This window comes from Macaca fascicularis, chromosome 19 (genome assembly GCF_037993035.2).
Source record: "Macaca fascicularis isolate 582-1 chromosome 19, T2T-MFA8v1.1".
Taxonomy (NCBI): domain Eukaryota; kingdom Metazoa; phylum Chordata; class Mammalia; order Primates; family Cercopithecidae; genus Macaca; species Macaca fascicularis.
Window position 1 is genome coordinate 1,660,768 of NC_088393.1, and position 14,963 is coordinate 1,675,730.

At 57.6% G+C, this 14,963-nt stretch overlaps 1 protein-coding gene across 6 annotated transcripts; it reads right to left on the bottom strand.

Annotated features, from left to right (window-relative positions):
* Positions 1–1,257: 1,257 nt before the first annotated feature.
* Positions 1,258–7,976, bottom strand: POLR2E (RNA polymerase II, I and III subunit E). 6 transcript variants are annotated; one of them, XM_015440137.3, is made up of 8 exons: positions 7,875–7,976; positions 6,512–6,686; positions 4,390–4,505; positions 3,534–3,614; positions 3,027–3,085; positions 2,858–2,936; positions 2,449–2,528; positions 1,258–1,741 (listed from the first exon to the last, which is right to left on the bottom strand). In XM_015440137.3, exons 1-7 carry the CDS (start codon positions 7,929–7,931, stop codon positions 2,463–2,465), a joined length of 633 nt encoding a protein of 210 aa, XP_015295623.1. In that variant the 5' UTR covers positions 7,932–7,976; the 3' UTR covers positions 1,258–1,741; positions 2,449–2,462. The 6 variants fall into 6 exon arrangements, with proteins under 6 accessions (XP_015295623.1, XP_015295622.1, XP_073881261.1 ...); XM_015440136.3 differs by having other exon boundaries at positions 1,258–1,784; XM_074025160.1 differs by lacking the exon at positions 6,512–6,686.
* Between the last annotated feature and the right edge of the window lie 6,987 nt (positions 7,977–14,963).

A 14,963-nucleotide genomic window follows, 5' to 3' on the forward strand; every position in this document is an offset into this window, starting at 1 on the left:
GACGTGTTCTTGAGCTCTGAGGTTCCACACGCCAGCCCCACGTGGCCACCAAGCACTGGAAACGTGGCCCATACGCCCGTGGAACTGCGTTTTGTTTGAGACAGGGTGTAACCCCGCGGCCCAAGCTGGAGTATGGTAGCACAATCGTAGCTCACTGCAGCCTTGACTTCCTGGCCTCAAATGATCCTCCCGCCTCAGCCTCCCAAAGTGTTGGGATTACAGGTGTGAGCCACTGTGCCCAGGTAATCTTTTAAGTTTCTTGCAGAGGGGAGGGGTTTCTCTGTGTTGCCCAGGTTGGTCTTTTAACTCCCGAGCTCAAGCGATCCTCCTATTTGAGCCTCACTGCAACCTCCACCTCCTGGGTTCAAGAGATTCTCCTGCCTCAGCTCCCAAGTAGTTGGGATTACAGGCATGAGCCACCACGCCCAGGTAATTTTTGTATTTTCAGTAGAGACAGGGTTTTGCCATGTTGGCCAGGCTGGTCTCGAACACCTGACCTCCAGTGATCTGCCCACCTTGGCCTCCAAAGTGCTGGGATTACAGGCGTGAGCTACCGCACCCGGCCTCCAGAATGTTCTCATCTTCCCAAACTATGACTGTGCACATGACACACGCTGTCCCCATCCCCGTCCCCAGCCCCGGGCACCCCCATCCTGCTTCCGGGCTCTGACGACTCTAGCGACCTCCTAGGAGTGAAATCAGTGTTTGTCCTTTTGTGTCTGGCTTGCTTTGGCCGAAACGATTTTGAAAAAAGCACATTTGGAGAGAAGGGGAAGCACCGTCCCTGTCACTCACACACCATCAGACTTAACCTAAAGATCCCTGCGGGACTGCACTGCGCCATCCCCGGCCTGGGCGTCGGGAGCCCTGCAGACCACCGATCACAAGGGTGAATTACATCCTCATAAAGCTCTTGTGAAATAAACACAGGCGGCTGGGTTAAACTTGGGCAGGCGAGGCCTTCTGAAATCAGACAAAGGGGGAAGTAGAGCCAGATCCCAAATGTCTATACGAGGAACTGGCCGCAAACCACAGCTGCACACACCAGAGAACTCCACACCCTCACGGGAAGGGAGGGAGACACGCTCACGCCTGATCCAGGAGCACAAGTGGGAGGGCGGGGTGAGGGCCTGGGGAGGCGCTGACCTCCGAAGCCAGGGCCAGAGAATGCCAGCAGGAGGGACCGCCTGCCAAGCCGACCTCGTGTGCTTGGGGAGACGCAAGGCCACCTGCTAAATACCTTTTCAGTAGGCCTGGTTTTCATATCAAGTAAATTTATTTGCTCAAAACATCTTTAACGTTTGAAAACACCCAACCTCCTCCAACAACCAAAAACTCCAGAGCTGGAATCTCACACCCTGGTGGCTCGAGGGTGTGCACAGCCGTGAATGGAGTAAGGAGCCGAGGCTGGGCAGGGGCCACCACGCATCAGGGCCCCCGAGGAAAGGAAGACAAGGGGTAGAAGGCTGAGAGCCCAGGAGGAAGCAGTGGCTGGTGGGAGACCGGGACCCCAAACCCCCAACAGAGGGGGCCCAGCACCAACTGCCCCCAGGTGACCTCCCTCAGGGGCTTTGTCGCTTCTGAGGCTGCATCTTGCACAAATCCACAGGTGAATGGGGCCGGCTGGGCCTCACCCCAGGATGGGAGAACTTGGGTGAAGGCCACCTGCCTTGGGGAGTCCAGAGAAGCAACAGCCGTGAGAGCTGGGGGGCTGGACTCTGGCAGGGCAGGGGCGTCCGTCCTGCAGGGATGGGGGTCACTGTCTGTGTGTCTGCCTCTAGGGGCTGGGAAAGAAGTGGAGGGTGGTCACACGAGTGGGGCAGATCTAGTCGGCCCAGGACAGCCCAACGTCCACTACTGAGCGATAAGGAGGGGCAGGAGGCCCGGCGGGAGGAGGCCCAGGCCACAGTGCAGAGGCTGGGCGGCTCACTTGTGCCCAGCGGTCACACAGGTGTGGGCAGTTGCTCTGACCTCAAAGCAACTGCCAGCATCAGACCAGGCCGAGCCCCACCCCTGGGCTGAGTGTGAAGTGGGGCTGCCTGCCAGGACAGCACCTCGCCAGGACCAGAGTCCAGGGGAGCTGCGAGGTTCTCACATGAGCAAAGGCTGTCCCGCTCCTGACTCAGGCCAGTCCCTCCCCAGGTGCCCACGCCGGGAAGGGGTAGCCTGAAACTGCCCCCACTCTCCGAGCGCTGGGCTCTCCGGGCAGGTTTCTAAACCCTCTTCTGGAAAGGCCCGCCGCACACCCGCCCGTGTCTCGCTTCTAAGGTGGGTCAGTGGCGGGGGACATGCACGCCCCGCGTAGTCAGGTGGGGGCTGAAGATGTCCTGGGAGCGCCTGGTGGCCCAGCTGGGCTGGTGCTAGGACGGGTTTGCTGCTGGATGAAGCGAGAACAGCTTGGAGGGGACGACACCCCCGCCTCAGTGCCTGTCCCTCTGGCCGTCTCACCTGTCAGGCGGTGGCTACTGCACCAGCCGGTAGGTGATGTACCTGCCCGCCGTCTCGCTGGGCCGGATGATCTTCACCACCTGCAGAGACAGAGAGCAAGGGCTGGGAACGCCTGAGGGGCCTCACTGCAGTCACCAGACAGCAGGCGGGCAGCCCACGGGCTGGGGATGGCCGGCAGGGGCCCAAAATGCTGACCCTGGGCTGCAGGACCCGCTCCCCGGGAACCTGGGTCACGCTCTTCTCTGGGCCTAGTAACCCTGGCTTTAAGAGGGGGGGATTGGGGGTGTGGTCTCGAGGTCCCCTCTAGGCCCTGGGTTGAGGGGCGGGGCTGTCACGGAGGAAGAGAAGCCCCTTCTCTGAGTGGTCAGCTCAAAGCAGCCCCAGGGCCCCTTCTTCCTGCAAGGCTCACCTGCCCACGCTTTATCCCAAAGTAGCGCGCCACAGGGTCCCCCGCCTGGATCCTGGGCAGCTGGTTCTCTCGGAGCTTACTGGGAAGCAGGGTCAGGAAAATGCCAGACGGAGCCGTGGAGGGGGAGGGGGACGCGGAAGTCTCAAGGGACAGGGGCTGGAAAGGATACTATCGGGCCAGCAGCTCTGTCACCTCCTCCTTGGTCATGACGACGTGCTCAGGGACCAGCTGCCGAGAGAGGAAGCCACCAGGCATCACCGAGGGCTGGCCAGACCCCACGGCTCCCAGGCGCCACCACAGCCCCTGTGCCTCCAGATGGACAAGAGCCCCGAACCCCCCTCCCCCGACCCCCACACCCCGGCTGCACAGGCTTCTGAGGCAGACAGGCAGGGCACAGCCGCCTCCCGCTGGGACCCCTCCTGCCATGTCGGCAGCACTAGGCTCCCTCCACACCCCCAACAGTCCCGTTCTACAGGCTGGGGTGGGCCTGCGGATCTGCATTCCTAGGAAGCTCCCGGGTTTGGCTGCTGCAGGTCCCGGGCCACCCTTTGAGAACCCCTGTTCTCCACGCACTAACGGGAGCACCCACCCTGGGCCCCAGATCCCACATCTTCCTGGCCACCCGCAAACCCTGCATCTCTGCCGGCCCCACGCAGGCTCCACGGCGGGCGCCCACCTCGTGCTCCGTGATGTTGATGAGCAGCTCCTGCTGCAGAAACTGCTCCAGGATGTACTTGGGGGCCATGTCGACCAGGGACTGGAAGAGAGTGGCGCTCAGGCACGGCCCGGAGGGGCCCAGACAACCCCAACTCCCATTTCCTGCCTCAAGCTACATAGAGCTTACTCGTGTGCCCCAACACACCCCACGTCATAAATCAGAAAACCCCACTGCCAGCCCCACCAGCCTCTCCGCTCATCAAGGGCCTCTGTCATGAGCAGTGATGAGGCCGTGGAAACTCGGACGTGTTTCCATCCGTCACACGCCTCCAGGGGCGGCCCTCAGAGCTGCAGGGTGGCCTCTTCCCCATACGGGGTGCCGCTGTGTGTGACTGCGTGAACCCCGCAGCCGGTGGGCCAGGGACTAAACCGCTCTGCTGACTGCCCATCACAGCACGGCAGCCTGGCTCAGGAGTGTCCGATACACAGACGGGGAACACGCCCCGTGCCGGGCCTCCTCTGCATGTCCCCCTGGACATTGGCTCAGGACAAGGAACCTCCGGCTCCCGCAAGCTGCGCCAGGCCGAGGGCTGCGGCACACAGGCACTGGCGACAGAGGCACAGCGCCCTCCGCCCTTACGCCCCTCCCGAGCGCCAGGGGAGGACGGCAGCGCCTGGGGTGGGGCTGGGGTTCAGCAGTGGGGCCATGGACGGGGTGGGAGGGAGGCGGTCAGGGCTTGTCAGACATCCGGGCCACATCCTCCAGGGCACCCTGACGGGCCTGGCCCCAGGCACGTGAGCCGCCTGTGGGCGCTGCTCGGGGAAGGAGGCTGGGGAGGGCGAGAGGCTGGAAGGGCGGGGTGGGGGGTGCCCACCTGCTTGGCGGAGGGCGTCATGCCCTGCTGCACCACGATGAGGGCACGCGTGATGTTCTCTTCCTGCATGCGCTGGCAGTACACCTTGATGGTCTTGATGCCCACCTTGGGCTCCTCTGCAGACAGAAAATGTGCTGGCCTGCACCACCCTGGGCCCTCCCGGCCTTCGCCCACCCAGACCACAGAGCACCTGGGTTCCAGCCCCATTCCACACAGGCGCTTCTCCTGCTCAGACCTCAGCTTCCACGTTTGCAAAACGAGACCTGAGTTGCAGGATCCCAGGACAGGGGAAGAAAGGGCTGAAACCTCATTCACCTAGAGACAAGGACGGGGGCCTGACACCCCTCAGTCACCCAGAGACCAGTGAGAGGCAGAGACCTTCAACTCTGAGAGGCTCCCACCCCGGGCAGTCCTGGGGAGGGGGGGTGACTCAGCACCCACCTGTCCAACAAGCACATCTCACACCCCAGGATGCTCTCTTTAAGAAGCATCACCTGAGGCCGGGTGCAGTGGCTCACACCTGTAACCCTAGCACTTTGGGAGGCTGAGGCAGGTGGATTGCTTGAGGTCAGGAGTTCGAAACCAGCCTGGCCAACATCGTGAAATCCCATCTCTATTAACAGTACAAAAAATTGGCCAGGCACGGTGGCTCACACCTGCAATCCCAGCACTTTGGGAGGCTGAGGCAGGCGGATCACAATGTAAGGAGATCGAGACCATCCTGGCTAACACGGTGAAACCCCGTTTCTACTAAAAATACAAAAAATTAGCTGGGCGTGGTGGCGGGCACCTGTAGTCCCAGCTACTCTGGAGACTAAGGCAGGAGAATGGTGTGAACCCGGGAGAAGGAGCGTGCAGTGAGCCAAGATTGTGCCATTGCACTCTAACCTGGGCGACAGAGCGAGACTCCGTCTCAAAAAACCAAATAAACAAATAAATAAACACTACTAAAAAAAGTAAAAGTAGCCAGGTGAGATGGTGTATGCCTGTAAACCTAGCTTTTTGTGGGAGGCTGAGGTGGGAGGATTGCTTCAACCCAGGAGGTGGAGGTTGCAGTGAGCCGAGATTGCGCCACTGCACTCCAGCCTGGGCGACAGAGAGAGAGACTCAGCCTCAAAAAAAAAAGAACAAGAAGAAGACCGGGCGCGGTGGCTCACGCCTGTAATCCCAGCACTTTGGGAGGCCGAGGCAGGCAGATCACCTGAAGTCAGGAGTTTGAAAGCAGCCTGGCCAACATGGTGAAACCCCCTCTCTACCAAAAATACAAAAAAAAAAAAAAAAAAGCCAGGTATGGTGGTGGGTGCCTGCAGTCTCAGCTACTCAGGAAGCTGAGGCAGGAGAATTTTGAACTCAGGAGGTGGAGGCTGCAGCGAGCCGAAATGGCACCACTGCACTTCAGCCTGGGTGACAGAATGAGACTTTCAAAAAAAAAAAAAGCAGTAGCATCACCCGCTTGGCAGACACGCTCCGTCCACCCCACTGATTAATTCTGGGCACGCGGCTGTGTCCCTAGGCGCTGGTAGTCCCCCAACCACTGAGGGCGCTAGAGCCATCCTGGGGGGGCAGACAGGTGGGGAGACTTCCACGGTGCAGGTGCTGAAACCGAGGGTCCCAGGGGTCCCGGGAAAAGCGGCCTGAGCACAACCTCGAGGGATGAGTAGCGGACGCTGACAGGGCAGAGGCGGCATGGGGTGCAGAGGAATGGGCTGGGGCAGACAGGGGCCACAGCTCACAAGGAGGCTGCGCTGACCCACACGGGGCCTCCTGGGCCAGGCCAAGAAGTTGGAAGTGCACCCAACGGCCAGGATGAGGGAGCCAAGGAACACAGGTAGGGCAAAGGTCATGAGGGGCTGCGGGTGAGTAGGGAGGTCCATGGGACTCTCCTGGTTGGCAGGAAGAAAGGGGACCGATGAGAGGGAAACCAGAAAGAGGCTGCGCATGAGAGGGGTCAGAGGTCCACGGCATCGCCCACAGCAAGGAAGAGGAGGGGAAGTTTTCCTCCCAGATTGGGCAGAGGATCAAACGCTGGGCACGAGGCGGGAGGGAGGGGGTGCTAGCGGCCGGCTCCTCAGCAGGTGCTCGGGCGGCTCCACCAGAACTCCCCCGGGGACCCGCTGCTCACCTGGAAAGAACACAAACATCTGGTCGGTGGGGTCATCGTTGTGGGCCACCAGCACGGTGAGGTCAGTGCGCCGCGGCCGCCCCTCACTCGGCTTGTCTCCAAATTGGGCTTTGAACTCCTCCAGTGTCTGGTCAAGCTCGTCCTGGGTCACTAGGTAGCCACGGTCGTGGCACAGCTGCAGAGAGAAAGAACCAGCTGACCCCAGGGCAGAGACAGGAAGGCGGCCAGAGCTCGTGACCCAGAAGTCAGACCTGCGGCTGCTGCAGAGGACAGAGGTGAACAGCAAACGGAATGAACACTCGCTGTGTGCCCCATGACAGCCATCCTGGCCCCCACAGCCCCACACCACAGGATGGGACCAGCGTGATCCCGAGAGGCTCGCAGAGGTGTCCAGCCTTGACCAAGACCGTCCGTCTATCCAGCCTCACAGGAACCTGGCAGGGGGCAAAGCCCTCCAAACCACTTTGCAGAGCTACCCTAAAGACAGGGACAAAGACGGGGCGTGGGGGGTCACGTCCGCGACCCCAGAGCTCAGGGAGGCCGAGGCAGGAGGGCTGCTTGAGGCCAGGAGTTCAAGGATGCAGTGAGCTATGACTGCACCACTGCGCTGCAGCCTGGGCGACAGAGTGAGAGCTTGTCTCTTAAAAAAAAAAAAAAAAAAGACAGGGACCGAAACAGATGTGACTTCAGGCTGACAATGTTTGCGGCCCGGAGGAAGGAGAATCAGGCTGCGGGGGGCTGCGCTAAAGACAAGGGCATAGGGTGGGGAAGCAAGACAAAACAAAAGCTCCCAAACGGCCCCAACGGCTGAGGGAGGACCCTGAACCGCAGGCCCTCAGACATTTGCCCAGTTTCCAAACCGGAGTCGGCCCAGTGGCCTCCATCTGTCTCAGACCCCGAGGCACGGGTTCCGGGCTCCACGTCCCCATCGAAAGCCCCAGCTCGCCTGCTGCTTCCCAACCACCAACTCCGCCAGCCTCGGATGCTGAGACGCCCTGGGGTTCAGGGCGCAAGGACAAATGGCGACGCTGAATCACAGAGTGGGGCAGGGTCTGGGGGCGCCCCCCGTCCCCATTCGCACCTTCCTCCTCTCGCCGCCATGTGCGCCGCACCAGCCCAAGCCGCCCGCCCACCGCTAAGCCCCGCACCCAGACGTCTCGAAACCCCCTCCCTTCCCCGCTGCCGGCTCAGGTCGGGCCCAGCGCCTGGGATCCCCGGCGGCCTCGGGGTCTCCCGTGTCGGCCGGGCCCTCCGTCGCTGCTGCTGCTGCGACGGGAGTACGAGGAGACGCCGAGCTCGACCTCCCCTCGGGCCCCTGCACCTGCTGCTCGCGCCCCCGCCCCCAACACCACGCGCGGCTCACCTGCATGATGGTCTTGCGGATTTTCCAGAGCCGGTACGTCTCCTCCTCGTCGTCCATCGCCGCCACTCGCACCCGTTTTGCCTGCGAGAACCCGCGCGGACTGCGCCTGCGCCGACTCCCAATCAGGCCCCCTCCACGTAACCCCGCCCCGCGATGGGCTGTCGTCGGCGAACGCCTGAATGCAGCAACTTCCGGGATCGGCAGCGCCAAGGGCAGCCCGAGCCTTGCGAGAACGGCAGTTTGCTGCGCGAGACTCTCCCTCCGTAGTTCTCGTGTGTCTTTGGCTGCACGGCCTCTTGGGAGTTGTAGTTTCCGTTCAACTCCCACGTTGCGGGGACAGTTTAGAATCCCATAAGGCGGGGGCGAAGTGTGGGCGGGGAAACTGAGGCCTGGAATGGGTAAAGGGGCAGCTCGGCTCCTAGGGACGGTCGGGGAGCCTAGTGGGAACTCTATACATATTTGTGCATCAAACTGTACAGGGTTTCCTCTGTTGGCTCCAGGCCAGGTCAGGGTTAATGCCCTTGGGCCTCAGTTTCCCTACCTGTGCAATGGCAAAAAGTGTCCCTACTTTAGGCGGTTAACTGAGAGTCTTAGGTAGAGCTAGGCATATCTCTAGGTGCTTTTTAAGTCCCTTCACCTCTGTCCTCTCCCCTGAGTGCCAGCCTAGCCTGGGTATCTCCCCACCCCAGATCCGTCCTGTCTTTGCAAACCTCACCTCCCCAGATTCACGGAGGATCCCAGCCCAGCACTCGCTGTGTGAAGGCAATCAGTCACTGACTCAGTGACGCATTCATTAATTCAGCATTTACTCAGCAACCTACAGTGATGGTGAATAAAAACAGGCCAGGTATCCCTTGCATTCAGAGACAGGATTTAGTAAAATAACGTTACTGGGCGCAGTGGCTCATGCCTGTAATCCGAGCACTTTGGGAGGCTGAGGTGGGCAGATCACGAGATCAGGAGATCGAGACCATCCTGGCTAACACGGTGAAACCCCATCTCTACTAAAAATACAAAAAATTAGCTGGGCCAGGTGCCCGTAGTCTCAGCTACTCGGGAGGCTGACGCAGGAGAATCTCGTGAACCTGGAAGGGGGAGGTTGCAGTGAGCCGAGATCGCGCCACTGCATTCCAGCCTGGGCCACAGAGTGAGACTCTGTCTCAATAAATAAATAAATAAATAAATAAATAAATAAATAAATAGGACAGGCGCAGTGGCTCATGCCTGTAATCCCAGCACTTTGGGAGGCCAAGGTGGGTGGATCATGAGGTCAGGAGTTCGAGACCAGCCTGGCCAAGATGGTGAAACCCTGTCTCTACTAAAAACTACAAAAATTGGCCAGGCGCGGTGGCTCAAGCCTGTAATCCCAGCACTTTGGGAGGCCGAGATGGGCGGATCATGAGGTCAGGAGATCAAGACCATCCTGGCTAACACAGTGAAACCCCATCTCTACTAAAAAATACAAAAAGCTAGCCGGGCGAGGTGGCGGGCGCCTGTAGTCCCAGCTACTCAGGAGGCTGAGGCAGGAGAATGGCATGAACCCGGGAGGCGGAGCTTGCAATGAGCTGAGATCTGGCCACTGCACTCCAGCCTGGGCGACAGAGCGAGACTCCGTACCCCCCAAAAAAAACTACAAAAATTAGCTGGGTGCGGTGGTGAGCACCTGTAATCCCAGCTACTCGGGAGGCTGAGGCAGGAGAATCGCTTGCACCCGGGCAGGCAGAGTCTGCAGTAAGCCAAGATCATATCACTGCACTCTAACCTGGGCAACAGGGCAAAACTCTTTCTCAAAAAATATATATATAATAATAAATAAATAAATAACAACGTTAGAAAGTGACAAAGCTAAGGAATAAGAGCAGAGAGGCTAAGTGACATGGGGAGAAGGAGAGACCTGTAGTATCAAATGGGGAGGTCACGGAATACAGTGAGGACAGATTCAAGCAAAAGTCCCATTAGATGTAGTGGCTCATGCCTGTAATCCCAGCACTTTGGGTGGCTGAGGTGAGCAGATCATGAGGTCAGGAGTTCGAGACCAGCTTGGCCAACATGGTGAAACCTCGTCTCTACTAAAAATACAAAAATTAGCCAGGTTTGGCAGTGGTCACCTGTAGTCCCGGCTAATCAGGAGGCTGAGGCAGGAGAATCGCTTGAACCCAGGAGGCGGAGGTTGCAGTGAGCTGAGATCACACCACTGCACTCCAGCCTGGGTGACAGAGCAAGTCTCCATCTAGAAAAAAAAAAAAAAAAAAAAAAATCCCATTGGGCACAGTGGCTCACACCTGTAATCCCAGCACTTTGGGAGGCTGAGTGGGAAGGATCCCTTTGTTGTAGTTTTCCAGTTTTTTTTTTGTTGTTTTTTTTTTTTTTTTTTGAGACGGAGTCTCGCTCTGTCGCCCAGGCTGGAGTGCAGTGGCCGGATCTCAGCTCACTACAAGCTACGCCCCCTGGGTTCACGCCATTCTCCTGCCTCAGCCTCCTGAGTAGCTGGGACTACAGGCGCCCGCCACCTCGCCCGGCTAGTTTTTTGTATTTTTAGTAGAACAGGGTTTCACCGTGTTAGCCAGGATGGTCTCGATCTCCTGACCTCGTGATCCGCCCATCTCGGCCTCCCAAAGTGCTGGGATTACAGGCTTGAGCCACCGCGCCCGGCCGGTTTGTGCAAACTTTCTTATCTAACTACCTAACTTTTCTTTCTCACCTTGAGGCCAGGAGTTTGAGACGAGCCTGGGCAACATAGGAAGACCCCATTTCTTTTTTAGTTGTTTTTTTTTTTGAGATCGAGTCTCGCTCTGTCACCCAGGTTGGAGTACAGTGGTATAATCTCGGCTCACTGCAGCCTCTGCCTCCTGGGTTTAAATGATTCTCCTGCGTTGGCCTCCCGAGTAGCTGGAATTACAGGCGTGAGCCACCACACCTGGCTAATTTTTTTGTATTTTTAGTAGAGATGGGGTTTCACCGTGTTAGCCAGGCTGGTCTCGAACTCCTGACCTCAGATGATCTGTTTGCCTCGGCCTCCCAAAGTGCTGGGATTAACAGACATGAGCCACCACACCTGGCCAGGAAGACCTTATTTCTACAAAAAAATGTAAAAATTAGCCGGGCATGGTGGGTGCACCTGTAGTCTCAGTTACTCGGGAGGCTGAGGTGGGAAGATCTAGGATCACCAGAGCCCAGCGGTCGAGGTTGCATTGAGCTGTGATTGTGCCACTGCACTCCGGTCTGGGTCACAGAGACGCTGTCTCCAAACAAACAAACAAACAGAAAACAAAAACCAGAGGAGGAGAGGGAGGAAACCTGGGGGTGCCTGGGGATAGCTGTATCAGGCACACAGCACAGCCAGGTCAGAGGCCCTGAGGCTGCGCCTCGCCTGGAGTGTTCCTGGCAGGGAAGGGGCAGGAGAGGAGGTCAGAGGGCAAGGTGGGGCAGGTCCCACGAGGCCTTGCTGGTCAGGGTAAAATGTTTGGAGCTGCTGTGTTGGGAAATGACTGTCTGGAGCCAGGGCAGAAGCGAGAGACCTGGGAGGGACTGGGAAGGCGAACTGGCCACAGGTTGGGGTGGCTCCGACTAGGGTAGGGGCAAGCACAGAGCGGGGAGGGTGCCACAGGGCGAGAAAAAGAGGGCAAAGAGGGGACAAAGCTGTCCCTGTCAGAGTGGGAAGAGGGTGGGAGGGTGGAGGCGTGGAGGTCGAGGTGAGCTCTGCAATTCAGGGCAAGGTCTGGGGGGATGGACGTGCAGGCAGGGTGGCCACGTGGTGGAGATTAGAGCCGGGAGCCTGGACCACGTCCTGGGAACAGAGTAGAGCCCGGGAGAGTGAGTCCAGCCCCGCTGGTGTTCAGAAGCCCGGAGAAGAGAGGAGGCACCAGCAGGAGGGGAGACTCAGGACAGACACTGGAGCAGCCCCCGAGCTACAGACCTGGCTGTGTGAACTCAGGCAGGTTACTCAACCTCTCTGTGCCTCCCCTCTCCCTTGCCTTGTAAAACAGAGACAAGAGGTCGGGCGCGGTGGCTCACGCCTGTAATCCCAGCACTTTGGGAGGCCGAGGCGGGCGGATCACGAGGTCAGGAGATCGAGACCATCCTGGCGAACACGGTGAAACCCCGTCTCTACTGAAAATACAAAAAAATTAGCCGGGCGTGGTGGCGGGCGCCTGTAGTCCCAGCTACTTGGGAGGCTGAGGCAGGAGAATGGCGTAAACCCGGGAGGCTGAGCTTGCAGTTAGCCGAGATCCGGCCACTGCACTCCAGCCTGGGTGACAGAGTGAGACTCTGTCTCAAAAAAAAGAAAAAAAAAACAGGGACAAGAACAGCACCCACTTCTCAGGGTCATTGGCTAATAATTGCAGTGTACATAGAGCAGCGCCTGGCACCAGCATTGCATAAGTGCTCCTTAAATAGGATAAAGGGCAGGAGGTTGCCAGGTGTCCTGGAAACCCGGCGAGGAAGGTGTCTAGGGGCAGAGGGAGGGAGTGGCTATGTGATGCCACCAGACAGCCAAGTCAGCCTGAGGACTGAGCAGGGATTAGCCCAGCAGACATTGCTTGTGGCTCAAGGAAGGGAGCCAGTGCCTGGCAGGGCGGATTTGGGGGAGGAGAGAATTGGAGGTGTGGGACAGATACATGGGGGATCAGGAGATGGACAGGGCTCAGGAGTGGATTTTATGACAGAAGAAAGGGCATCTGGGTTGCTGGAGTAAAGACCCAGTAGTGACCTGCAAATCTGGGGCAGGGGTGGATTAAGAGAGGCTAAGCTCAAGCCGGGGGCAGCCTGGATGATAACGGCAGAGTCAGAGGCCCAAAAGTCAGGCCATGATCCACACACAGCGTGGGTGAGAATGTAAGAAGGTGCAGCTGCCGTAGAAAACAGACTGGTCGGCTGGGCGCAGTGGCTCATGCCTGTAAACCAAGCACTTTGGGTGGCCGAGGCAGGCAGATCACCTGAGGTCACGAGTTCGAGACCAGCCTGGCCAACATAGTGAAACCCCGTCTCTACTAAAAATACCAAAGTTAGCCAAGCGTGGTGGCACGCGCCTGCAATCCCAGCTACTTGGGAGGCTGAGGGAGGAGAATCGCTTGAACCTGGGAGGTGGAGGTTGGGGTGAGCCGAGATCATGCCACTGCACTCCAGCTTGAGCAAAAAGAGTGAAACTCCATCTCACTCCATCTCAAAAAAAAAAAAAAAAAGAAAGAAAGAAAGAAAAGAAAACAGTCTGGTGGATCCTCAAACCGTTACACAAAGAGTCACCATAGACTCAGCAATTCCGCCCAAGAGAAATGAAAACATACGCCCACACAAACACTTGTACAGCTTTACAAACTCAACAGGTGAAAACAACCTAGATGTCCATCCACAGATGAATAAATACACACAATGTGATTCCTCCACACACTGGAATATTTCTCAGCCATGAAAAGGAATGATGAGGCTCCGACACAGGCCACAATGTGGATGCAGCCTGAGGACCTCATGCCCAGTGAGATAGGCCAGGCAAAAAAGACACGCAGTGGGTGATCCCATTTCTATGAAATGTCCAGGACAGGCCAATCCACAGAGACAGGAGGGGATGTGTGGGTGCCAGGTCCTAGGGCAGGAGATGGGGAGTGAAGGCTGACGGGGTCCGGGCTTCCTTTGGGGACAATGAAGATATTCTGGGCTGGGCGCGGTGGCTCACGTCTGTAATCCCAGCACTTTGGGAGGCCTAGGCGGGTGGATCACCTGAGGTCGGGAGTTTGAGACCAGCCTGACCAACATGGAGAAACTCCGTCTGTACTAAAAATACAAAATTAGCCGGGCGTGGTGGCGCACGCCTGTAATCCCAGCTACTTGGCAGACTTAGGCAGGAAAATTGCTTGAACCCAGGAGGTGGAGGTGCAGTGAGCTGAGATCGCACCTTCGCACTCCAGCCTGGGCAACAAGAGGAAAACTTTGTCTCAAAAGAAAAAACGGCCGGGCGCGGTGGCTCAAGCCTGTAATCCCAGCACTTTGGGAGGCCGAGACGGGCGGATCACGAGGTCAGGAGATCGAGACCATCCTGGCTGACACAGTGAAACCCCGTCTCTACTAAAAAATACAAAAAAAAAATTAGCTGGGCGTGGTGGGGGCGCCTGTAGTCCCAGCTACTCGGGAGGCTGAGGCAGGAGAATGGCGTGAACCCGGGAGGCGGAGCTTGCAGTGACCCGAGATCGCGCCACTGCACTCCAGCCTGGGCGACAGAGCCAGACTCTGTCTCAAAAAAAAAAAAAAAAAAAAGAAAAAAAAACACGCCAGGCGCAGTCGCTCACGCCTGTACTACCAGCACTTTGGGAGGCCGAGGTAGGCAGATCACAAGGTCAGGAGATCAAGACTATCCTGGCTAACACAGTGAAATTCCGTCTCTATTAAAAATACAAAAATTAGCCGGGTGTGGTGGCGGGCGCCAGTAGTCCCAGCTACTTGGGAGGCTGAGGCAGGAGAATGGTGCGAACCCGGGGGGCAGAGCTTGCAGTGAGCCGAGATCGCGCCACTGCACTCCAGCCTGGGCGACAGAGCGAGACTCCATCTCAAAAAAAAAAAAAGAAAAGAAAAAGAATTCTGGAACTAGATAGAGGTGATGGTCTCATAACATTGAGGCGATGGTCTCATAACTGTGCACATCCTAAAAACACTGAATTGTACACTTTAAAGTGGTTAAAATGTTGAATTTCATATGTATTTTGTTTGAATTTCAAAAACTTTTTTTTTTTTTTTTTTGAGACAGAGTTTTGCTGTATCCTCCCAGGCTGGAGTGCAGTGGCATGATCTCGGCTCACTGCAACCTCCCACTCCCGGGTTCAAGCAATTCTCCTGCCTCAGCCTCCAGAGTAGTTGAGATTACAGGCGCCTGCTGCCACGTCCTGCTAATTTTTTTTTTTTTTTTTTTTGAGATGGAGTCTCACTCTGTCTCCCAGGCTGGAGAGAAAAGGTGCAATCTCGGCTCACTGCAACCTCCACCCTCTGGGTTCAAGAAATTCTCCTGCCTCAGCCTCTCCAGTAGCTGGGATTACAGCGCACACCACCACGACCAGCTAATTTTTGTATTTTTAGTACAGACGAGCTTTCTCCATGTTGGTC